Genomic DNA, 26,024 nt, shown 5'->3' with positions numbered 1-26,024 from the left:
TCTCTCCTTTCCTTGATCCATCCTCCACACAACTACTCAAGTGATTTTTTTTTAAAGCAGAGGTATGACCAGGTCACTCCTCTACTCAATAAACTCCAGTGGCTCCCTATTACCTCTAGGATGAAATACAAACTGTTCTCTTTTCAAAGTTATTTACAACCTGATTCCAACTGACCTTTCTAGCTTTCTTATAAATTATTCCCTTTAAGACATTCTAAATTCCAACCAAACTGCTCTTTTTGCTAGTTCTCATACATAACACTCCCTCTCTCAATTTTGTGCTCTTGTATTGGCAGTCCCTTGTGGCTGGAATGTATTCCCTCTTGATTTCTGCCTCTTCAAATTCCTTCAAATTCAATTTCCTTCAAAGCTCAATTCAAACACTGTCTCCTACATGAGGCCTTTCCTGATTTCCAACCCTTCCCCCTGCCCCAAGCTATGCTTGATGCAGCTAAGTATTGCAGTATAGGCCATGAGGCCTAGAGTCAAGAAATGTGTGTGTGTGTGTGTGTGTGTGTGTGTGTGTGTGTGTGTGTGTGTGTTAAGTCGTGTCTGACTCTTTGTGACCTGATTTGTGGTTTTCTTGGCAAAGATACTGGAGTGGTTTGCCATTTCTCCAGCTCAATTTACAGATGAGGAAACAGAAGCCAATGGGGCGAAGTGACTTGCCCAGGGTCACTGTCTGAGGCCAGACTTGAACTCACGAAATTGAGTCTTTTTGACTCCAGGCCTAACAGTCTATCCACTTCGTTACCTTGCTGCCCCTTAGAGTCAAGAAAATCTGAGTTCAAATCTAGCCTTAGACACTTAATGACTATGTGACCCTGGACAAGTTACTTAATTTCTATCTGCCTTAGTTTTTGCAACAGTAAAATGGGGGTGATAACAGCACCTACCTCCCAGGGTTGTTGTGAAGACCAAATAAAATAACATTTGTAAGGCACAGTGCCTGGCATATAGTAATAGGCAATTAATAAATGCTTGTTTTCTTCCTCCACTAAATTACCTTATATTTATATTTCAGATGTATTTTACAAATACTTATATAAATAAATATATATTTCCCTCAATAGACTACAAATTCCTCAAGAGGAGGAACTAGTTCATTTTTTTCTTTGTATCTCCAGTGCCTAAGCACAACTCGGGGCCCTTAATAAGTACTTGACCAATTAAGCAATTGATTAATTTAATTAATTATTGATTCATTATTAATTAAATTAATTGATTAATTTAATAACTTAATTAATAATTCAAACTCCCTATTTTAGAGATGAAGAAACAGGCTGGGAGAGAGAGCAAGCAAATAATTCCCATGGTCTAATAGTTACACCTCTGTTAAAATACTGTACCCGTTCTGAGTCACAACTTTTTCAGAAAGTTAATAACTCACATAATTATCTATAGCACTTTGTGGGGCAGCTAGGTGGTGCAGCAGATAGAACACTGGGGCTGGAGTCAGGAAGACCTGAATTCAAATGTGACCACAGATACTTACTAGCTGTGTGACCCTGGGCAAGTCACTTAACCCTGTTTGCCTCAGTTTCCTACATATAAAATGACCTGGAGAAGGAAATAGCAAACCACTCCAATATCTCTGCCAAGAAAAAGGGCCAGACGGGCTGCAAAATGACTAGCACTTTACAGTTTACAAAGAGCTCAGAACAAGCCTGTGAGGTAGGTAGTGAAAGCACCTCTTTAAAATCTCAAAAAAATGTGATTTTTTTCAGTGTGGTTATGCTCTACCCACACAGATAACAACCTTTAATGACTTAGTAAAGAGTCTTTAAAAGCTTCTGTAGCTAGAAAATTCATCAGGATCCAAATACAAGTATTATGACCCACCCACCCCCCAGACAAGAAACAGATGAAAGGTTGGAGAGGTGAAACAAAATGGTCAAAGTCACACAGTTAGTAAGGAACAGAGCCGGGAATCAAGGCATGAAACCTGAGTTTCTTTACTCTAAGCCCAGTAACCTTAAATGCACGCGCGCGCGCACACTGCTGTAGATGAAAGGTTAAAGGTTAAATTGGGATGGTTGGTGACTGAGTTACTAGCCAGATGTTCCTCCCACCCCTCTAATAAAGAAGGAGGATTGTTTTTCATTTTTATAAAACCTCTTCGTATCTTGCTGGGACAGCTAGGTGATGCACTGGATAGAGCAATAGGCCTAGAGCCAGGAAGACCTAAGTTCAAATCCAACCTCAGACACATACTAGCAAATCACTTATCCCTGTTTGCCTCAGTTTCCTCATCTGTTAAATGAGCTGGAGAAGGAAATGGCAAAGCCACTCTAGTATCTTTGCCAAGGAGACTCCAAAAAGATGACACAAAGAGTCGGACACAACTGAAAATGACCGAACAACAGCAACATATCTTGCTGGCCCCCAGGATGACTTCATGGATCGTCACAGCCCATTCCCAACACTGACCTGGGGTAGGCAATCTGCAGCTTTTTCACTTTTGCTCTGGTCTCAGCATCCATGAATTCATCAAACATGTCCTTTTTCATGTGAATAACTGTGGCTCCTTGGCTCACCAAGATCAAGCTTCGCTTATCCTGTAAATTGTCAGGCATGAGGTGTTGGTGCAGGCCCTAGAGAAAGAAAGACTGTCACCCCAAATCACAAAAAACAGAATCCTCTGGCTGCAGGAGTCCTCCTGAGGTCACCTTATCCTTCCCTTCTCTCTGGACATTAGGCCCCGTCCCAGAGCCTAGCACTGTGTTGGGTACAAAATAGGCATTTACAAAATGGTAACTAGGTAATTAAAACTATGCAGTGAGACCCCAAAAGTACAGAATTACCTTCAGTCAACTGCTCATCTATGTATAACCCTAGCTATCTGAAATCCTTCCCAATAATAATTCTAGTGCTTTTCTTTTTACAAAAAAAATCAATTTTTAAGTTATTAAGCATTTTTTTTTCTGTCTCCCATTTCTTTTTCCCACTGAAAAAGAGAAACAAAACCCTTAAAACAAATATGGATAGTCAATCAAAACAAAGCCCCATTTGGGCTATGTCCAAAAATGTGTATCTCATTCTCCTTATTTAGCCCATCACCTCTCTGTCAGGAGGTAGGTAATATTCTGAATTATTGGTCTTCTGTAATAATCTTTGTATTGATTGGAATTTTTAAATCTTTCAAAATTGCTGGCTGTTACAATGATTTTTCTCCTGGCTCTTCTCAATTCACTCTATACCAGTTCATATAACTCTTCCCAGGTTTCTCTGAAACCTCTTATTTATTTATTTAAGATTTAATCCAATTTTATTTTATTTTCAGTTCCAAAATTCACTCCCCTTTCCTTGATCTATTGAGAAACCAAGAAAAATAAAATCATTACAAATATGTATAGTCATGCATTCCACATTAACTATGTTCCAAGAATAAAAAAAGAAAGAAAACGAAAGAGAAGAAAATGTGCTTCGATCTGCACTCTGGGTCCATCGGTTCTCTTTCTGGAGATGGATAGCATATTTCATCATGAGTCTTTTGTTATGGGTCACTGTGTTGATCAGTTACTAAGTTTTTCAGAGTTTTTTACTATATTGTTATCATTACATAAATTGTCCTCCTGGTTCTGCTCACTTCACTTTGCATCAGTTCATACATGTCTTCTAACATTTTTCTGAAACCATTCCCCTTCATCATTTGTATCGTACAATAGTATTCCACCACATTATATACAATAACTTGTTTAGCCATTTTCTACTTGATGAGCATCCCTTCAGTTTCCAATTCTTTGCCACCGTAAAAAGAGCTGCTATAAATATTTTTGTACATAGGGGTCCTTTTCCTCTTTCTTTGATCTCTTTGAGGAATCAACCTTTTAGCAGTATAGTTGGGACAAAGGGTGAATATAGTTAATAGTTTTTTTGGGCTTAGTTCCAAATTGTTCCCTAGAATGGTTGGATCAGTTCACAGCTCCACCAACAGTGCACTAGAGCAAACAAACCTATTTTCTCACACCCCTCCAACATTTGTAATTTTCCTTGGTTGTCATTTTAGCCAATCTGATGGGCATAAAATGGTATTTCGTTACTTCTTATATCACAATAACATTCTATTACTTCCACGTACCATAATTTGTTAAGCCATTCCTTAACTGATGGGCATCTCCTTGGTTTTTAATTCTTTGTGACTAGAAAAAGACCTGCTATAAATATATTTACAAATATGTATATATTTGCATATAAAACCTTTTCTTCTTTCTTTGATATCTTTGGGGTATAGACCTAGTAGAATGGCTGATGGGTCAAAGGAAGGCAAAGTTAAGTAATTTTGGAGGTACAGTTCCAAATTACTTTACAGAACAGCAGTACCAATTCACAATTGCACCAACAATGCATCAAGATATCTATATTTTACTTCCTTTCTCTAGAAGTTCAGTACCTGGCTCACAGTCTTCCTTTCCATTCCAAGACTTGCCTTCATACTTGGGGACTTCATTACATATGTTTATTTGTCCTTAATTGCCCTGGTGGTCCCAGCTCAGCAACCTCATCAACTCCTATGATCTATATCTTAGCTCCAGCTTAACTACTCACAGGTATGGTCCTACCTTCGATTTCACCATCACTGCATTACTCCATGATTCTATATTTTGAAATTCCCTATTTGATAATAACCTCTTGTACACTTTGATCTCATTCTTAATCTTTGTCAATCTCCTCTTTTTTTTAACTATAACCTCTAAAACCTACTACTCTTCTCTGTTCTATCATCACCTCTGCTCTGCTCTGGCCTCATTTTTCTCTTCACACCCTTAACACTATAGTTGGCCATTTCAGTTAGTGTGGTCCTTTATCCTTGAATGCCTTTCTTCTTATTCATTTGCCATACAGCCCTTGCCAAGCCTCACCTTAGTTATCCCCACCCTCTGACTTTTCCACTCCTATCCTGTAACAACAATGTTGCTTGCAGCTTCTGTGGAGCTGTAAGGCTAATAACACCAGCACACAGGAGGGCTGCTAGCACAGGGGTTTAAAATCTCACTTTAATTAAATATATATGTTTATGTATATATGTATACACACACACATACATACACATATATCATTCACTTAGTTCAGGGGGAAAAGTCAGCACCCTGAACTTCACAGAAAACACAAACAGAAATTACAAGCAGAAATTATATAGATAGAGCAAATAACACAAATCAGCAGACAGAGCTTCTGTCTGACCATAGCAATACATACATAGTTACCAGAGAGAGAAGCACCAAATCTGGGTTTTCAAAGCTGGGGGAAGAAGAGGACTCCTTAACGGCTACCCAGAATCTCATCTTCCCAAATCACACAAAAATGCTTCCAATTAGTGAGACTCCAAAGCAAAATGCTAACCTGAGTATATATACACTTTTTCAGGGTCAGAGGGCATCACAACCATGTGACTCAAACTCACATCATTTAGGCTTTCTTGTGACTTAAGCACATCATCAAAGATTGTTGATTCAATCAAAGGCAAGGCTCATTCAAAGGAGCTTGGTTGCCTTAGTGCTTAGAAGCACTCCAAAAGTCCATCTTTGCTTACCATTACATATCCTATGTTGTCAATACTTATGCGGACCCTCAACAGGGCACAGTAATCTTTATATTCTCCCTTGGTTGACTGTCACACTTTCTGTTGAAGCTCTTCCAAACTTTTTTTCCTCCTCAGGCCCCACTCTTCCCTCCTTTTCAGGAGAGGACATTGTTCTCTACTTTACTAAGAAAATTAAGTTCAGTTACCATGAACTTCCTCCACCCACTCCTCCCTCATCTAACCTACATTTAAACCAGTGATGTCAAATTCAAAAAGAAACGGGGCCACTAAACCATACATAAGGATCCCTGCAGGCCACATATTGACTTAGAAAACCACATATTAGTATTATCTATGTTTTCTTGTCTTCTTATTTATTTTGTTAAATATCTGATTACATTTTAGTCTGATTCTGACTGCACTTGGGAGTGTTGTAGGCCATGTGTTTGACACCCCTACTCTACATCATCTCCTATTTCTGTCTCTTCCTTCCATGTCTCTGAAGAAGTGACCCTTCCTACTAAAGCTGTGCCCTTGATCCTATCCCTTCTCAGCCTCCCTGGGAACCTGTTCCTTTGACCATTCCTTTCTCTCTTTGTCTTTAATTTCTCCTTATCAATTGGAGCCTCACCAATTGCCTAGAAATATGCTAAGTTTCCTCCATCTTTAAAAAATAGTCAATTGAACCTGCCATCTTCTCAAGAGATTGTCTTATAACTTTTCTCCATTTCCTAGAAAAGGAAATCTAGAAAGATTTCTCTCCACCCCTTGCCTGCATTTTCTTACCTCCTACTCTCTGGGACCAGCCCAGTGACCTGCTTCCAAGATCCCACTACTCAACTGAAATGGCTTTCCCCATTATGAATGATTTTATAATTGCTAAATCTGGTGGCTTGCTCTTAATCTTTATGCTACTTGACATCCTTATAGCTTTTGAGGTTGTTGTTCACCCGTTTCTTCTGGTCTCTCCATGATACTGCTCACAGGGTAACATAGCAGATAGTGCACTGGGCCTGAAGTCAAGAAGACCTGAGTTCAAATCTGGCCTCGAAAATTTACTAGCCGTGTGACCTTGGGCAAATCACTAAGCCCTCTTTGCCTCAGTTTCTCATCTGTAAAATGAGCTGGAGAAGGAAATGGCAAATGACTCCAATATCTCTGCCAAGAAAACCTCAAATAGGGTCAACAAAGAGGTGGGCACAACTGAAATGACTGAACAACAACAACAAGGCGCTGTGTACGGTAGGCAATAGCTGGCCTTGGGGTCAGGAAGACCAGGGTTCAAGTCCCACCTCTGAAACTTACTGCTTGTGTGACCTTAGGCAAATCACTAAACCTCACTGAGCCTCAGTGCCCTCATCTTTAAAACCAGAGGTTTGGACTGAATGGCCAGTGAGGTCCCTTCCAGCATGTCTCAGTGGGGCCCCAGCTCAAACTGAAATGGGGTCCAAGCTATTTCTGCTACTTCCTTCTACCTCGGTTCACCTCAAGAGTCTCTTCTGCAGCCTCCAAGCCTGGACAGACTCCCCAATGCAGGGTCTGGTGGCTAGGGCCAGACGGGCCACCATACCAACTGACTGGGCAATGAGCCTTGAGTACTCTTAGCTAACGGTGTAACTCACACAGCTGAGCTTCCATATGCCTGGGAGCAGGTCCCCTTCAGAACCAGCCCCTGGGAAGACTACACCCCAAGTTTAGGAAGGCCTACCATTTTGGAGATGGATGGGACAGCTAGATGGTACAGTCAATAGAGTATTGGACTGGGACTAAGGAAGATTTGCCTTCTAATTCTACATGGGACATTTACCCTGAGGCAAGTCACTTAACCTCTGTCTGTCTCAGTTTCCTCATTTGTAAAATGGGATAATACCTGTAACACTTACTCCTCAAGGTTGTTGTGAAGGGATCAAGTAAATCTAAAACCTGAAAGCACTGTGTAATGATAGCCATCAGTAGTAGTGGTAACAGTGGTAGTAGTAGCAGCAGGAACAGCAGTAGCAAGAGGAGGAGTATTTGTTATTATCTCTTCAATGGAGGCAAATCTTTCTTTTTTGAGAATGGGTCTAACCCAAAGTCATTTAGAGTAGCCACTTTTAACTAAGGAGGGTAGTCTAAATCATGGGAGATGGAGGGAAGGGAAATCCCACTTTGAAGTCCCAAATGACGTTTAACGCTAAAGATGTAAAACAGAATTTCTCCTCATTTGAATCCAAAAGTCCCTGAAAGAGAGCAATATATGATTAGATAGGGCATTGCTTTCTAGAGGGCAGAGGGATGACCTTTGAAGGGGACATAGTTCACTCAGATATGGAATAATAATAACTTGTATTTATAGAGCATTTCATAAAGTTTGCAAAGTGTCCTTTCTCATAAAAACCTCGTGAAATTTGGCAATGTGAAGGTCATCATCAGCACCATCATCATTAATGTTTTACAGATGAAAAAAACTCATACTCAGAAAGAGAAAGTGATTTCTGAGGTCACACACCTAGTTAGCAAGTTGGATCTTGAAACAGCCCAGCAACTAAATCCAGTGCTCTTTCCACATCATGGGGCTCTGCTATCTGTTGGGTCCCACCATTTACAATTAGAAACAGTGCAATGTTACTAGTAGCTGGCCCCAGGGACTTTGGTAAATACTTTACCAGAATGCCGCCTGGCTCCAGGTTGTGAACCTTCACATAGACGCCCACCACGGCATCCTTTGGGAGTGGTCCAAACTGCGTCATCACCATGGGGCAGGAAATGGGGCAGGAGCTGTTGCCAATCCTGAAGTTTCTAAAAATAGAAGGATTCAGTGAATGTCTCATGAGAGATCAGCATCACTGAAACCTGAATGTCCACCTGTGATGGCCGAGGAGGAGCTGAAAACATTAAGTGACTCAATAACACGTATTTATTAAGCAGCCTTCATTGATCACTCACCCTCCACCCCACCCCTCCAGGAGAATTCTCACTTACCCAGAGTTAGCAGGCTGAGACCACCATAAAGAATCCATTTCCATGCATAGCCCAAGGAAACAGAGCTGAGTTTCTTACTTCATAGTATTTAGAGTTAGAAGTGTTTACTCAAATTACCTTGTATTTCACTATGCAAATTTTGTATTCTATTGCAGAATGTAATTCCCTTGAAGGCAATTTTAAAAAATTTAACCAGAGGAGTAATAATTAATTATTATTAATCATCGGGGCAGCTAGGTGGCAAATGGAGAGAATGCTGGAATCAGGAAGACTCACACCTTCAAATCCGGCCTTGGACGTTTACTAGCCATGTGACCCTGGGCAAGTCACTTAGCCCTGGTTGCCTCAATTTCCTCATCTGTAAAATCAGCTGAAGAAGGAAATGTCAAACCACTCCAGTATCTCTGCCAAGAAAACCCCAAATGGGGTTATGAGGAGTCAGACACAACTGAAAGGACTGACCAACAACAACAACAAATTAGTCATCAAAAGATCGATGTTCATTTATTCAGTAGCTAGGGTCACAAAGACCAAAGTGACATAGACTCTGCCAGCCCATTCCGTCAACAGAGGAGAACAAAAACGAGTTCATATGGCTTATGTTCAATACAACGCTCCACTGGCATAGCTGGGTGGCACACTGAACCTGGCGTCAGGAAGTCGTTCTTCTTCAGTCATTTCAGTCATATCCCACTCTTCATGACCCCATTTGAGGTTTTCTTGGCAGAGATGCTGGAGTGGTTTGCCATTTCCTTCTCCGGCTGATTTTACAGTTGAGGAAACTGAGGCAAACAGGCTTAATTTACTTTTCCAGGCTCATACAGCTAGTGTCTGAGGCTGATTCCAAGCCCAGTGCTCTATCCGCTGTGCCACCTAGCTGCTCTGGAGTTAGGAAGAGCTGATTTCAAATCTCGCCTCAGACATTTACTAGATGAATGATTCCAGACAAGTCACCTAATCTCACTCAGGCTCCATTTCCTCATCTTTAAAATGGAGAAAATAATAAGACCTGCCTTATGGTGTTGTTGGAATCAAATGAGATGACATATGTACGGCACTTTGCAAATCTTAAGGCTCTACATAAATGCTAGCCAGCTATTACAGCTTTCAAGAACCTAGGGTCACGTGTACGCAATGATGAGTCATCCGGAGAAGACTAGAGTGAAGTCATTGTTATAATCATCATAATTGTCATTTCTTAACTCCTAGCACCGTGCCTGGCGTGTCATAAAAGCGTGTTGATTGACTGATCAATTGCCTTACGGTTTCCAAAGTGCTCTCTTCACAACCATCCTATGGGGTGACCGTTATAAGTGTTTTTTATTCCCATTTCGTAGAATAGGAAACCAAGACTGCAAAAGATGAAGTGATTTGCCCAAGTTCATGCAACTAGTAAGTATCGGAGCCAGGATTCAAACCGAAGGCTCTGCTGACTCCAAGTCTCCCCACTTTTTCCCCCTTTCTAGCTCACTGCCTTTGACTTAACCGGTTTGTTCCTCAATGATAAGAGATCTGAGAGTCATGGGGCCACTTCTCCTTTGTGTGTTTCATTTTTCTAGTCTGTAGATGAGGAGAACAATACTTGTAAACATGTGCTAGAAAATTGTTCTCCTTTAATTTCCTCAGATAAAGAAAAGGCAGCCATGATATGATAGGAAAAATTTTTTTTCCTGTACAATTGGATCAGAACAGAAAGGAAAATCTCCCAAGGCTTATCAAACACAAAGATTACTACCAGCTTCTGGAGATTCACATGAAGCAAAGCAGGAAGAATAGTTAACGAATGGACAACTCTGAGCAAGAAAATGAAGACCTTATAGGCCCAAGGGGGTGTTTTTAACCCTGCTGCTAAATGAAGACAAGGGCTTAAGACAAGATATATAAGATTTGGGAAGGGAATTACTGATGCTGGTTCCAGAAATCCAATACCTGTTCTCAGACACCATCTTCTTAAAAAGAATGGACTTCTGGATAAGAGTTTAATATGTAGGAAGAATGGGATGTTATCCAGAAATGGAATATACCTCATGAGGGGTGTGTGCGTGTGCATGCATGTGTGTGTGTGTGTGTGTGTGTGTTGCCTGGAGTTTTGCAAATTGAATTAAAAGAGCTTTAAACATAAAAGGAAAGGAGGAAGAAAAATGCCTACATATGTCTAGTAAGCTAAATACAATTTAATATAACTACAAAGTTGGAAGAGTAATAGTAGAGATGCCCAGAAATTCCCAGGAGACAAAATTCAAGAGAGGAGACAGGAATGAAGCCTATGACTTCAAATGTCTGTTCACAAATGCACAAAGTACAGGTGACAAAAGCGAAGCAGAAATCACGACATAAGGAGGCAAATTTGACCTCGTGGGTATCCCTGATATCTGGTAGAATGGGAACCATAACTGGAATATGCCTCTAGGAAGGGTCCCCAGTGGGCTCTTCCTTATTCAAAATGAACAGAATTGAGAAAAGAAGAGAATGGAATAGTATTTTATATTAAGAAAATGTACTCATGTAGGGAATCCAGGGACCAGTAGAAGAAAGGATAATGGAGAACATTAGGTATAGCAATAAAAAAGTGTTTATTAGGCAGCTATGTGCCAAGTGCTATGCACAAGAGACAAGCAAAGGATGGAAAGAAGCATTTATTGAGTAAGTACTATGTGCCATGCACTGTGCTAAGTAAACACTTTACAGGTGTAATTTCATTTGATCCTTACAACAGCCCTGAAAGATAAATGCTATTCTTTTCCCTGTTTTACAGATGTGGAAACAGAGGCAAACAAGGGTTAAGGGACTTGCCCAGGATAACATAGCTAACAAGTGTCTGAGGCCAGATTTGAGCTCAGATCATCCTGACTCCAGGACCAATGCTCTAGCTGCTTGGGGATCTTTCTGAGAGAACAAAAATGAAACAGGCTTGCCCTCAAGCAGCTTACTGTTTATCAGAATTTCAGATCAGTGGAAGGAGGGAGCCATTGCTGCTGATCAGTGATCTTGTCATGGGAGTATAGTCAGCAAATCCTGACAGAAGAGTGAAGACGTGAGTTTAGGAAACAGGTCACAAGCTTATCATAAAGGTATGACATAGAAGTGATGGGGAGACTCTAATTATCTAGTTATCTGTTGAATCTCTCTCCCTCTCTCTCTCTCTCTCTCTCTGCCTAAAGGAGAGCAGATAATAATTTCTTAGCTTGCTTGATGATAATTTCATCTTTAAACAGGTAGAGAAAGTAACCAGAGGAGCCATTACTCTGAATCTAATTCTGACAAATAACTGGCAACTAAAGTAGAAATGATAGGAACCTTGAGGAAAAGCGACCCAATCCATTCTGGAATCTGCGATAGAAACCAGGAAAACTAGATGTAGTCTAAAATGTACTCTAGATTTTTGGAGATCAGATATTGAAGGATTCAGAGAAGTGATAGGTCAGATATCACGTCTTAAAATTCCACAGAAGGGGCAGCTAGGTGGCGCAGTGAGTAGAGCACCGGCCCTGGAGTCAGGAGGACCTGAGTTCAAATGTGGCCTCAGATACTTGATACACTTACTAGCTGTGTGACCTTGGGTGAGTCACTTAACCCCAATTGCCCTGCCTTCCCCCCCCCTCAGAAAAAAAAAGATATCAATTAAAAGTTTTAAAGATAGAAGCAAGGGCAGGTAATAGAGGATGAATACAAAAGCCAGGTGAGTCCTATAAGGATGTCAGAAATCCTAATGACATCAAGAATGAGCTAAGGTTGATGAAAAATGATAAGGGCAAAAAACTTCTCATCTCCTTTTTTGTTGATGTCATTGGTTTTCATATCACATTAATTTTCAAATAATCACAATAATTTTCAAATATAATCTCTCCCTACTCTCATATGCAGCAGGCTGTCCCTTGGAACAAAGATCAAAAAGAAAGACAAATAATGCAGTTCAACAAAACTAGCCAACACATCAACCATATTTGGCAGTATAAGCAATCACTATTCTCCATGCAAGGACAGTTTTTAAGCTATCCTAAGGGAAAGAGGAGGATCAAAGAAAAGATAGGTCCCTGCTGCCTGAGGCGCTGACAACAGATGATAGAGAGAAGACTGGACTACTCCATCTTTTTTGTTTTTTTGTTTATTTTCTTTGCCTAAGAAAATCATCTTTAAACTGGAAATGCCAGAATAAAAATGGCTAATAGATATCTGAAAGTTAACTTACCAAGACATACTTGGGACTTCTGTGACTACTATTAGAAAATACTCTTTCATTATCAAAATAAATGAAGGCAAATAATTGGAAAGATTCTTCTATTTCATGGTTTAGCTGTACCTATATAAGAAAAATGATGGTGCTAGCTAAAATGATTTACAGATTTAGTGCCAAACTAATTAAACTAGCAAAGGTTTACTTTTTAGAACTAGATCAAATAACGACAAAAATTCATCAGAAGGAAGAAAGGTTATGTGTCTCGAGGGGAGAAAAAAAGTAGAAACAGCCTGGTATGACCAGATGTCAAGCTATACTTATAAAAAAGTAATCACCAAAAGTATTTGGTGCTGTTTCAAAAAATAGTAGAGTTGATCAGTGGAACAGACTAGGTAAGCACGGCCCAGAAGCAATTTAACATAGACACCTAGTATTCGATAAAACCAAGAACACAAACTAGTAGGGGAAAGACTCCTAAATTGATGAAAATTGCTTGGAAAACTGGAAAGCAGTTTGAGAGAAATTAAATTTATATCAGCATCTTATATCATACACCATAATAAGCTCTAAATGGATTTCTGGTCTAAATATAAAAGGTTACATCATTTTAAAAATGCAGGGAGAACGGAAGGATGTAACTTGCACAACTATGTCTATGGAGAGAATTCTCAGACAAACAAAAGGATAGAGGTGATCATAAAAGATAAAGGAGACAATTCTGATACATAAAACGTAAAGATTTTTACATAAACAAAATCAATATAGCTAGAATGACAAGAAAAGTCAGTTAAATGGGGGAGGGAATCATTTTCCTTCACATACTCTGTGTTCCAGTCGAAATGGTCATCTGACCCTGAACTTGGTGTTCCACACTTCCACAGCTTTTTAAGAGCTGTCCCTGTACTTGGAATGCACCTGCTCTACACCTCTACCCTTTTTAATTCTTGATCTCCTACAAGACTCAGGTGAGGTATCATGTCCCAAGAAAAGCCTTTCCTGACAACCCTAAATGTCAATTCTCTCTCCCTCCTTAGACTGTATTGTATTTACTTATCTGTGTAAATGTTGTAACCCCTGCCCCAACTCAGTACAATATACCTGCCAATAGAATGGGTCCACCTTGAGAACTGGACTATTTTTCATTTTGGTTTTGTAACCCTAGCACCTAACATAGTGCTTTGCATGTAAAAGCTATTTAATAAATGTTTGTTTAATTGACTTAGCAAGTCCCTATGTCCCCAGCACCCAGCTCATTATCTCACGATGGTGTTCCAAAGACCATACTTAAACAGTACATGGTAAATCCAAAGGCAGAGAAACTGTTGTAATGAAGGGACCAGTGGGCAGGTGGGCATTTGGGATCTCAGGTAGGTCCCTCCTGACTCGGAGACTGTAGGACTGGATGCCATTTTGATGAGGTAGAGCTTCCCACCTTTTCCTAACTGATAACTGTCTCCCGCCAAAAGACCCAGCAATCTCATGTCCTCCCTCACTCTGAGCCTGGGGCTTCATTGTTACTCAAACTCTACTCACTTGTTCTGTGAATTCAAGGATTTGAAGCCAGTTGGATTGTCTTGACAGTCTTTGGAATGGTCAAATTTTTCTTTCTGCCTAATCTTCTCCATATGTGCCATTTTCAGATTGCTGAAGTCCAGTACTGGATAGGATTTGAGCTGAAAATCTTTAAACCTTTTCCGGGCAGAGTTTTCTGTTATAGAAAATCAGAATTCTCTAAGTAAAGCATGAGTGGGTTTCCATTAAGATAGTTAAGTTTAAAATTTTTAAGTGTTTAAAAAAAGCTTTCTATGTAAGAAGACAAGTGCAGAAATGGGAAGGAGATATGAAGAAAATAAGCTATTATAAATACTTTGATGCTTTGGCAGATTGGCATTTTCATCAAAAGACGTATTCCCTCCCCTGGTGCTGATTGGAACCCATCCTTCCTTCTAATCCTATTCTCTCTCTCTCTCTCTCTCTCTCTCTCTCTCTCTCTCTCTCACACACACACACACACACACACACACACACACACACACACACACGCATGCACGCACGCACGCACACACACACACACACTGGGAGGCAGCAGTAGAGTCCATCTTTTCATTATTCCTTGACCTTCTCTCTTTTTATTTTTGTTCTTTCAAATTTTTTTATTCTGACTTTAACATCAAATAGAACCAAAATTTCTTATGCAAACTAAGGCAGAAAAAGAAGATTATGCATGAAACCCTGAATCTCTATTATGTATAGCTTGCTTTTCCTTTTAGCATATAGTAAATTTAACATGTGATTGGCAGGGGGAAATGCAGCTAGGTGGCACGGTGGATAGCACGCTGGGTCTAGAGTAAAGAACACCTGAGTTCAAGAAATCTGGCCTGAAACATCTATTGGCTGTGTGACCCCTGGGCAAGTCATTTACCCTTTGTTTGCCTCGGTTTCATCATCTGTAAAATGGTTATGACAATAATAGCGCTCACCTCCCAAAGTTGTTGTGAGGATCAAATGGGATAAAAATCGTAAAAACACTTAGCACAGTGCCTGGCACATAGTAAGCGCTCTGCAAATATTAGCTACGATGATGAAGTTAATTTCGAAGCTGGCCCGCTTATCTATGTCTCCTTTGATTTTCCTTCTGTTCTTTTCTATGCTTTTTAAAAAAAAATGCTTCAATAACACTTTCTAGTCATACATCTCTCTGATGACCCTGTTAGTGTTATTAATTAATCTTTTGTTATAAATACGGCTACAGGGTTAGAGTAGGGGTTTTGGTTATTTGGTTTCTGTTGACATTTAGTTTATAATTTGGAAATATCATTTTAAGGAAAAGATAAAGAAAAAAGAGTCCCTGAGTGCTGAAATCATGAGAAGTACTTAATGATTTCCTCCCATCTCCCTCCCCCAAAGCTTGGCCTTTTTCACTCAAAGAAAGACCTTAGGAGGAAGATGTAGCAATTCCTCCATATCGAGGGCCATCAGGGATTCGGGGATTCAGCCCCATTTACCCATAGGCTAGGGGGCCTTTAAAGCTGAAGACAAGAATAGTTCAGCATAGAAACCTTGGCGGGGGGGGGGGGGAGGGGCGGTTCAGTCACGGATGTGACAAGCTATAAACAGTTGCCTGTGCATGCAGCAGGAGAGAGATGGCAGATCATTCCTTGCCCCTACCCGGAAGCAATGAGGCTGATATAAATCAGCCCCAGAGATTTCCTAATGGGCCCCTCCACAGCCCTACTGTGGAGTTATTATTGATTACTGATTCTCTGTACATATGGCAAGGGGGATTGTGCAAGACCTGGTGTCCTAAAGAACTCTCTCTCTCTCTGCCCTGCTCTTATGTGTGAGTGTGTGTGTCTCCCCTTGGGTCAAGGCCCCAGGCACCAGTCCGAGGGTTCCCACTCCTTGCATTTCCAGCTAGAAGCTCTGTCTGTGAGTGTCTATGTGTCAAGGAGGAAGCTACAAGGGACAGAAGATAGTCTAAGTTGGTCAGATTTCTAGGACAAGAAGCTGCCAGTGAATACTGGCCCCAGACTAATCTGGAGAGAGCCCTTCTGAGAATATGGCTCTGAGGTCCTATCTATAAAAGGGAGAGTGAACCGTTAAGATGCAGTGCCTTCATCAATAGGATACAGGCTCAGGGGCATAGCTGGGTCAAGCCAAGAGGGATCAGAGAGTGTAGGTAGCACAATCCTCTCATTTTGCAAGTAGGGAAGCAAGAAGCACGGATGTTCTTGCCACTATATGATCCTACCTCTCAGTCACCAGAGAGGGAACCAAGAGGTAATGAAAGGATCAGAAAAATCAATCAGAGAATGAGAACCAGACATAGTGAATGAAACTCAATTGAGGGAGAATTTAGTATGGGTCAGGAACTGTGTGCGAGTTTGGAGACAACAAGGAGAAGCTTATATTCTACTGGGGGGAAATTACATGTATACAAATAAGTGCAAAATATATACAAAATAATTTGGGGAGAAGGGCACTAACAACTTGGGGAGATCAGAAAAAGCTTCCTGTGGGGGATGCCACTTGGCTTGAAGAAGCCTTTAAGAAACAGAACGGAGGAGGGAGTACATTCCAGGCATTAGGGTCAGTTTGTTCAAATGCATGGAGGTGCCACTGGATGCCATGCAAAGTCCAAGGAACAGTGAAGTGGTCAGTTCGGCTGGAATGGCAAGTATATGAGAGTAATGTGAAAGAAGCCTAGAAGTGTAAGGCAAGAAAGAGAATTGTAAAGGGCTTTAAATGAAGAACATGGATATAACTGATCATACCTGCTGTGCACCCCCCTCAAAAGAACAACAGCTGGAAAGAAATTGTTAAATGGGAGTTGAGTGACTTGGGTTCTAATTCTGGTTTTGCCTTAATTCAGTGTGTGACCTTGGGAGAAGTCTCAACCTATCTCTGGGCCTCAGTTTCTCCATCTGTAAAAGAGAGAATTCCATAAAGTGAAAAGGGATGATTCAGGAGGCACTGGGCTCCCCTGTCCCTGAAAGCCTCAAGGAAAGGCTGAATGATCACTGGGCTGGGAAGGTTGTAAAGTTGACTTCTTGGTCAAGGACAGATTGGATTAGACGTTATCTGAAGTCCCTGACAGCTCTGGTTCTGTGAGGGGTTTGGTTGTGGCGGTCTCTAAGGGCCCTTTCGTTGTTAATATTCTCTGGCTCTACAACGCCTGAGGCAGGAGGCTGGAGTTTATTTCATTTCGTTGTCAGATTTTGGAGGCCCAGGGGCACCCTAACCACAGCTAGCAACCCTACAACTCTACCCAGGCTCCGCATGTGGGTGTCCAGAAGGCTGCAATCCAATGGTGTCAGTAGCTGCCATATCCACTTGTAGTACGAGAAACAAGTCGAAAGATCCAACAGCCGGATGACATCGCATAGGCCCTAGATGTGTCAAGGAAAAATGGTGTGGTGAGTTCCAGAGATCTGGGCCAACCTAGTTCTGGGAATGAGCTTAGACTACTTTAGAAGGAACCCAGGAACTGAGCTTGCAAAGGGCAAATTTCAAGATTCAAAATAGGAGGTATATAATGGAATATTTTAAGAAATTGCTGTAAGAAATGACAAGCAGGATGATCTCAGAAAAACCCGGAAAGACTTACATGAATTGATGCAGAGTGAAGTGAGCAGAACCAGGAGAACATTGTACAGAGTGATAGCAATTTTGTACAATGAACAACTGTGAATGACTTAGCTATTCTTAGCAATACAATAATCCAAGACAATCCCAAAGGACTCATGATGAAAAATATCATCCACCTCCAGAGAAAGAACTGATGGCATCTGAATCTGTATCACAGCGTACTATTTTTCACTTTCCTTCTTTTATTTTTTTGTTCTGGTTTTTTTCCCACAAAATGACTCATATGGAAATATGTTTTACATGATTGCATGTGTAACCCATATAACATAACTTATATCAGATTGCTTACTGTCTCAAGGAAGGGAGAGGAGAGGGAAGGAGGGATAGAATTTGGAACTCAATTTTTCTTAAAAAATGAAGGTTAAATTTGTCCTTACATGTAATTGGGGAGAAAATAAAAGCATATTTTTTGTCACTGAACAAGTATTTATTAAATACCTCCTATGCTCCACACACTGTGCTAAGCATTACGGATACAAAGAAAGACAAAAACCCAGTCATTCCTGCTCTCAGACAACTTCCACCTTTAACCTGGAGGGAACACATGTATTCCGGAGCCAATACCAGATTCAAAACCACTGGTGTTGTGTCATTTTTAAAAAACATATCCATAGTAGTCATGACGTAAAAGAAAACATAGACGAAAAAACTCAAGAAAAATAAAGTGAGGGGGAAAAAAGTATGCTCCAATCTGTATTCAGACACCATCAGTTCTTTCTCTGGGGATGAATAGCATTTTTCATTCTAAATTCTTCAGAATTGTCATGGATTGTTGTATTACTGAAAATAATTGTCATAAAATATTATTTTTTTAAAAGTTTCAAAATAGGAAACATTTTCATATCACTGGAGATGCAGCACAACATGGGGGAAATGGGACTGCGCTTAAAGCCAGAGGACTTGAGTTCCAGTCCTTACTAAGAATGAAGGACAAACAACTGTGTATCCACAAGGACATCACTTCGTTTCTCTGAGCCATTTTGTAAAATGGAGATGATAACGGTTGTCTCCCTCACACAGTTGTCCTATAGCAAGTGCTTTGTTTTGTTATTTCTTTATGGGAATCATCACGTGCCCTCCCAGTGAAATCTACAAGGCTCAGAACCAGGAGAGCGCCATCTAGTGGCAAAGACTCTTGAAGGTTTATGACAGAGTCTCCAAAATGGGGTCTGGGGTCTCCAGGGCGACAGTCACCCGAGAGCGGAACCCGCAATAACCAATCCTGGAATTTGTCCACCAAACAACTGTGACACCAACACCAGATCACTCCTCCCCGCCTTCCCCACCCCAAGCTCCCGACCTCTTCCCTTCTGAATCCCCTCCATAGGCAATTGTAATGTGAACATTATCTTGACACCTACTTATTGCAACTGGTGCCATGGGGAAAATTCCTCGCTCTAGTTCTTGCTCCCTCCCCACCCCCTTCCAGGGTCATGATCTATGAATAAGAGCCCTATCTCTTCCCCCTTTTTGTTTTAGATGGGACAGAGTGAGAGGCATTGGCATGAATGAGCCATAATCCATTAAGGATCTCCTAATACTATCATTACCCTCAAAACTACCCCTCAGCAGACAATCCCTGTTGTTGTCCAACACCACCATCCTTCCGGTCACCCACGTTCATAACCTGGCGATATTCCTGATGAGTCAGTCATTCTTCCACAACTCTTATAGCCAATTAGCTGCCAAATCGTATTGCTTCTATCCCCGCATAACCACTCTGTTGGACGTCATCATCCCCTGCCTGGCCTTTTGCAATAGCTTTCTAAGCGGCCTCCCTGCTTCAATTATCTCTTCACTCTAATCCATCTTCCACCTACAGCTAACAAAGTAATTTTCCTAAAGCCTAGATCCGATCATATCACTGCCCTTCTCAATAAACTTCAGTGGCTCCCTATTGATTCTAGAGTCAAATATTATTCCCTATTTTATTCTTTTTCAATTTCTGCTTTTGTGCATTTAATAATACATATCATTGTTAGTATAGTGGTACATCCATATAATTTATAAATAAGTGAATAAACGTATATTGGGAGTACAAACTTAACATCTTTTCACTCGTCAAGGTGAGTGACTGAAAAATATTTGGAGACCACTGGTTTGGAGGACTCAACTCAATTCGTGGAGCATTTGTTAAATGCTTGTTATGAGAGAGGTACTGTGCTCGGTACACTGAGGATACCTATCCTCAAGGAGTTTATGTTTTTCTTGGATGAACAAGTAGTTGTTATCAATATGAAGCTGTGAATATGAACAGGTAACTTAAATTTAATTAAATAACTATTGACTAATGATATGCCAGACACTAAGCTGGGTGCTGCAGATACAAAGACAAAAACAAGACAATATCTGCCCTCAAGGAGCTTGTATTCTACTAGTGGGGAAATAGTATGTATACAAATTAAGTAAATACAAAATACTTTATAAAAGTAAAGACAAAATAATCCAAAGGTGGGGGAGAAAATTAACAAGGCCTTGTGTAGACTATGACCCTTAGATACCTGAAAGGAGCTTGGGAGGAACAGGTGAGGAGGGAGAGCATTCCAGGGAGGAGGCACAGCCTGTGTAAAGCCCTGGAGGTGGGAGATAAAATGGCATGTATAGAGAACAGCAAAGAGACCAGACTGGTATATGCAATGCTTAAGAGGAAGTAACGGGAAATTAGTCTAGGAAGATAGCTGCAGCAAGATTATAAAGGGCTTTAAATGCCAGACAGAGGAGTGTGTATTTTGTCCCTGTGGCAACTAAGAGCTTCATGAACAGGGAGTGACATGATCAGACGTGCTTTAGGAATGTTAATTTGGGAATTATATGGAGGATGAACTGGAGATAGGAGGAACTATAGGAAGGTTAATTGTAATAGATCATTTGAGAGATGAAGGTCTAAATAAAGAATTCTCTCTCTCACTCTCTCTCTCTCTCTCTCTCTCTCTCTCTCTCTCTCTCTCTCTCCCTCTTTTTCACGCACACACACATGACCAAGAGCCCTACCGTAAGAGATAAATGGTCTAAATTTTCAAAGAAGAATTGCAAACTAACAACCACCATATAAAATATTGCTCCAAATCACAAATAATATAAAAATATACACTTAAAAACTCTGAGGTTTTACCTCACATTTGTCAAAATTGTAAAGATTATAAAAGATTGAAATGTTGGAGGAACTATAGGAATTCAGGCACACTGATACACAGCTGATGGAGCTATAATGTGGTCCAATCATTCTGAAAAATAATTCAGAATTATACCAAAAAACCCCACTAAATTGTTCATAAACTTTTGACTTGTTAATACCACTACTGGGTATAAACTCCCAAAAGGTGGCTTCCCTTTCTAGCACTGGCAGAACTTTCACTCATTTTTGACACCCTACTCCCTGGTGGATGTGGGGGTGGTTAGAATACTCTTTGCTCCCCATTGCCACTTTCAGGTTCTCCCATTTCAACCTTCATTTGATCTCTCCTCCTTGAGGTTCGCTCAATCAATATCTACCCCCAATAAAAATTCTAGGAGCTATTGTCTACCACCTTCCACAATACTCCTTTTCTTTCTCCAATAAACTCCATCTCTCTCGCCTCCTCAACTCCTGCCCTCATACTAGGTGACTTCAACATACATACTGATATTCTATTAAACACCCTTACTTACTCATTTCCCATGATCTGTTCCCCCCACCCTACCTCGGTCACACCCAAAGATGGTCAGACACATGATCTTGCCATCACCCACAAATGTCCCACCTTCCATGTTCATGAATTCTGAAATTCTCTTATCTGCTTAAAATCTGTGTTCATTCTACTTCTGCCTTGTAACCCCAAACCCTGTTTTCCATCCACATTATGGCCTCCAATCTTTCAACTCCTCATTTCTTTTCCAGGCCATCACCCGCACTAGTCACAGTCTCCTCTCTTCCCCATCTTGACCCCTTAGTAAACATTCGATTCTACACTATTTTGTCTCTCAAGTTCCTTAACCCCTTATCCTATCAGTGATCATGCCCTGCCAAGCCTCAGCCTGGGATGAATTCCACTATCTGATGCCTTTGTTCCTACACATGTGCTGATGAATGAAGCTGGAGAAAATCATGAAACCATAATGACTGGATCCATTACAAAATTGTGTTACATAACTTCAACTGACGCAAGTCCTTTGTGCTTTGCATTTTCCATCAGATTAAATAGTCTTCTCTACATTTTAGGACTCTGTGCGTGTGTTTGTATGGGTATCGGGGACCATCTTCCTTTTAGAAGGAGGCTAGACACAAGCCAGATTCTGATGTTCCAAGAATGAGGGCAAAAGTTCGGTCACTCGACAAAAGCCACCCTTTTATACATGCCTAAGTAATTCACTGCCCCATTCACCGTAGCGGCTCTTCTTCCAAATTTTTCCATCTCTCCTCAAACCTTTCATGGCTCCTCCTTACCCCACCTTCTCAGCTGAGAACCTTACCTTGTATTTCACTGAAAAAAAAATGAGGCAAAAATAAGTTCTCCTAGAGCTCCCTCTTCTTTCTTCCTCATCCCACATCACTCAGATGCTGCCTTCTGCTACAATCTCCTTCTCTCCCATCTCACATCTTGAAGTGGCTCCTTCTCCTTGCCAAGGCCAATTTCTGTGCGTGCACAGGTAAACCCATTCCACCCCCTCTTCTCCAGCAGATTGTCCTATCACCCTCACTTTTTACCTATCTTCAATCTCTCCTTGTCTACTGTCTGCTTTCCTCCTGCCTCACCTCCCTCACCCTCAAAAACTCTTAAGTGGATAGATGCATCCATCTCTGCTAACTATTGTCCCATATTGTCTTGACTTAGGTGTCTCTACTTCTTTTCCTCTCCTTTTTTTCTTAGGTATCTGCAATCTGACTTTGGACCTTGCCTTTCCACTAAAACTGTTCTCTCTCAAAGGTGCCACTGATGTCTTCATCGCCAATGATCTCTAATGGCTTTTTCTCAGTCCTCGTCCTTCTTGGCCTCTCTGCAGCCTTTGACACTGCCAGTTGCTCTTTTCCTTAGTGCTTTCTTCTATGTTTTCAGGACATCAGTCTTCTCCTGGCTCTCCTCCTACCTATCTGACTGCTCCTTCTCAGTCTCTTTTGCTGGATCTCCATCCAAGTAATGCCCCCTAATTGAGCATGTCCCAAAGGGCTCCGTCCTGGGCTCTCGTCTCTCCTTCCTCTATACTATTTCACTTAGTGATCTCATCAGTTCCCATGGATGAAATTATCATCTGTTTGCTAATGATTCACAGATCTACTTATCCAACCTTAATCTTTGTGCTGACCTCCAGTATTCAACTACATACTGGACATCTCAAACTAGATGTCCCAGAGACAGCTTAAACTCAACATATCCAAAACTGAACTCATTATCATCCTCTCCCACCCAAACACTCCTGTCCTCCTAACTTTCCTATTACTGTTGTGGGTACTACTATCTTCCAGTCCCCCAGGGTCACATATTAGATGTCATCCTCCACTTCTCACTGCCACCCCTCCATATGTCACCAATGCCTATCGATTTCACCTTCATAACACCTCTCAAGTATGCCCTCCCTTTCATACTCTCACCACTCTGGTGCAGGCTCTCATCACCTCATACCTGGACTATTGAAATAATAGCCTGTGGTGGGTCAGCCTGCCTCCGATCTCTTCCCACTCCAGTCTATCTTCTGCTCTGCTAGCAAATAAACCTTCCTATAGTTCAAGTCTGACCATGTCACTCCCCGCCTCCCTCCAGGATGCTCTGTTTGGCCTTCAAAGCCCTTCATAACCTGGCTCTCACCTATTTCTCTAATCTTGTTACACCTAACCTCCTCCCCTCCCCCTAGATATTCTGGGATCCATTGACACTGGCCTCCCAGCTATTCCTCAAAAAAAAAATACTCTCTCCACTTCCGACATTTTCCCAGGTTGTCCCCCATGCCTGGAATGCTCTCCCTCCCCACCCCCATCTCCATCTCCTGCCTTCCCTGGCTTCCTTTAAGTCCAACTAAAATCCCACCTTCTGTAGGAAAATTTTCCTAATCCCCCTTAATTCTATGCCTTCCCTCTGTCGGTTATTTGTCTTATATATAGCTTGTTTATACATAATTGTTCGCATGTTTTCTTCCCCATTAAGCTGTGATCTCCTTGAGAAATGGGACTATATTTTGTCTTTCTCTGTATCCCCAATGCTTAGACACAGTGACTAGGACATAACAGGTACTTAATAAATGACTGACGAGGCTGAAAGGAAGGCCCCAGGTGTACCAAAATCTCCATAGCAGCACTTTTGTGGTAATGAAAAAGCGGGAATCAAAATACTTGCTTGTCCTTTGGGAAATGATTGAACAAACTGTGGTCTATGAATATAATTCAATGTTATATCATTTTAAAAAACATCAAATGTAAAGAATTCAGAGAATCATAGGGAGACTTGTATGAACTGACAGAAAGTGAAGAAAGCAGAATCAGGAATGTTATATACACAATGGCTGCAATATGATAAATAGAAGCAACACTAAAACACTGATTAATTGTAATGACTAATCTCCCTGCTGTTCTCAGTATAGAGATAGGGGGTTGCCCAGTGTGGTAAATTCTGTCAGATATGATTACTCTATCTGTTGGGGCTTTTTTAATTTAATTTTTATTTTCAGTTCCAAATGTTCTTCCTCCCTCCAACCTTCCCCCATCCATTTCAGAAGGCAAGAAATATGTTACCCATTATACATATACAGTCATGCAAAACATATTTTGGAATTGGCCATGTTCAGGGGCGGGGGAGAAGGCAAGAAAAATAAATAAAGGCAGAAAATATGCTTCATTATGCACTCAGAGACTATCAATTTTCTATCTGGAGGTGGATAGCTGTTGGTTTTATTTAAATGTTTTTCTTTGTGTATGGAACGGTTCAGTGGTTTAACGAAATGATTGGTGTAAAAACAGAAGGCATAAAAAAAACTTTTCCAAAAAAAACTTTTAAAACTTCCTGATTGTAATTCACTGTGCTCTGAGCTGGGGAAGATACAAAAGTGTCAGGAGTCACTCAAATGCTTTAAGGTTTATAAAGCAGGCCCTGCCTGTACTTACAGAGTGTAGGAGTCATTGATATGTTTCTTCTCGGGATGTCATTCATCCAGGTTGATTTATAAACCAGTTCTGAGTTTTCATCTGTAAAATGGGGATAATAACGGCATCTACCTCCCAGGGTTTTGGTGAGGAGAAAATGAGATAATACTTGTAAATTGCTTTGTAAGCCTTAATGTGCTATATAAATGCCAGCTATTATTATTATTATGTATTATTATTCCCTGCACTGGCATGGAAAACTCACTTTACTTGTCTAATGGGTTCTGATACAAGTCCTTTGTGTTATGCATTTTCTATCAGACTAAATAAAAGTCTATTCTACATTTTAGGACTATGTGTGTGTGTGTGTATGCTTTATGGGAGTTGGGGACTCTCTTTCTTTTAAAGGAAGACTAGACACAAGCCAAATTCTGGTATTCCAAGAACGAGAGCAAAAGTTTGGTGATTCAACAAATATTTAATAAGCCCCTACTATGTGCAAAGCCATGTAATATGACTAAAACGATAGCCAACCAATTAACAAGTATTTAAGTGCCTACTATGTGCCAGGCAAAGAAAAGGAGATAAAACAGTCCCTGCCCTCCAGAGCCTACTTTCTAGGGGGGGGTTGAGAGGGTGGGGAGAGGGAGACTCCATGCATTTATTTCTAGATACATAAAGACAAGGAAGTTGGAGAGAGGAAGGACACTAGCAGCTGGATGGATCGGGAAAGGCTTCCTTCATGTAGAAGGCTGCACTTGAGCTGAGTTTTGAAGGAAATCATCAATTCTGAGAGACAACGGGGAGGAGGGAGTGCATTGCTGGCATGAGGCACAGCCAGTGGAAAAACATGGAGATGGGTGATGTTCTTGAGGAACAGCAAACAGGCCATTAAAACTATATCCCCGAGTACATGGAGGGAGCAATTATAAGAACGCTGAAAAGGGTAGGAAGGGCCCAGGTGGTGAAGAGATTTAAATGCTAACGTTGTTTATATTTGCTCCTGGAGGGAACAAGTAGATAAATTTTACTGAGTGGGGAGTTGACAAGATCAGATGTGCACTTTAGCAAGATCGTTTTGTCAGCTCTGCAGAGGATGGCTTGGAGAATAGGGGAAGACGGTTGAGACAGGAGACCAAAATAAGAGGTTACTGCAATCATACAGA

At 40.9% G+C, this 26,024-nt stretch overlaps 1 protein-coding gene across 1 annotated transcript in view; it reads right to left on the bottom strand.

Annotated features, from left to right (window-relative positions):
* The window catches only part of CNBD2 (cyclic nucleotide binding domain containing 2), a 78,304-nt gene that overhangs the window by 6,077 nt on the left and 46,203 nt on the right, over positions 1-26,024 (bottom strand). Inside the window, exons 8-11 of the mRNA XM_036752939.1 lie at positions 17,431-17,551; positions 14,196-14,370; positions 8,170-8,302; positions 2,431-2,594 (exon numbers count right to left, since the gene is read on the bottom strand). Coding sequence (XP_036608834.1) covers positions 2,431-2,594; positions 8,170-8,302; positions 14,196-14,370; positions 17,431-17,551 — 593 coding nt within the window. The remainder of the gene's footprint in view (positions 1-2,430; positions 2,595-8,169; positions 8,303-14,195; positions 14,371-17,430; positions 17,552-26,024) is intronic.

This window comes from Trichosurus vulpecula, chromosome 3 (assembly GCF_011100635.1).
Source record: "Trichosurus vulpecula isolate mTriVul1 chromosome 3, mTriVul1.pri, whole genome shotgun sequence".
Lineage (NCBI taxonomy): Eukaryota > Metazoa > Chordata > Mammalia > Diprotodontia > Phalangeridae > Trichosurus > Trichosurus vulpecula.
Note: the sequence above shows the minus strand (reverse complement) of the source record. Positions and strands in the feature narration are given on the sequence as shown.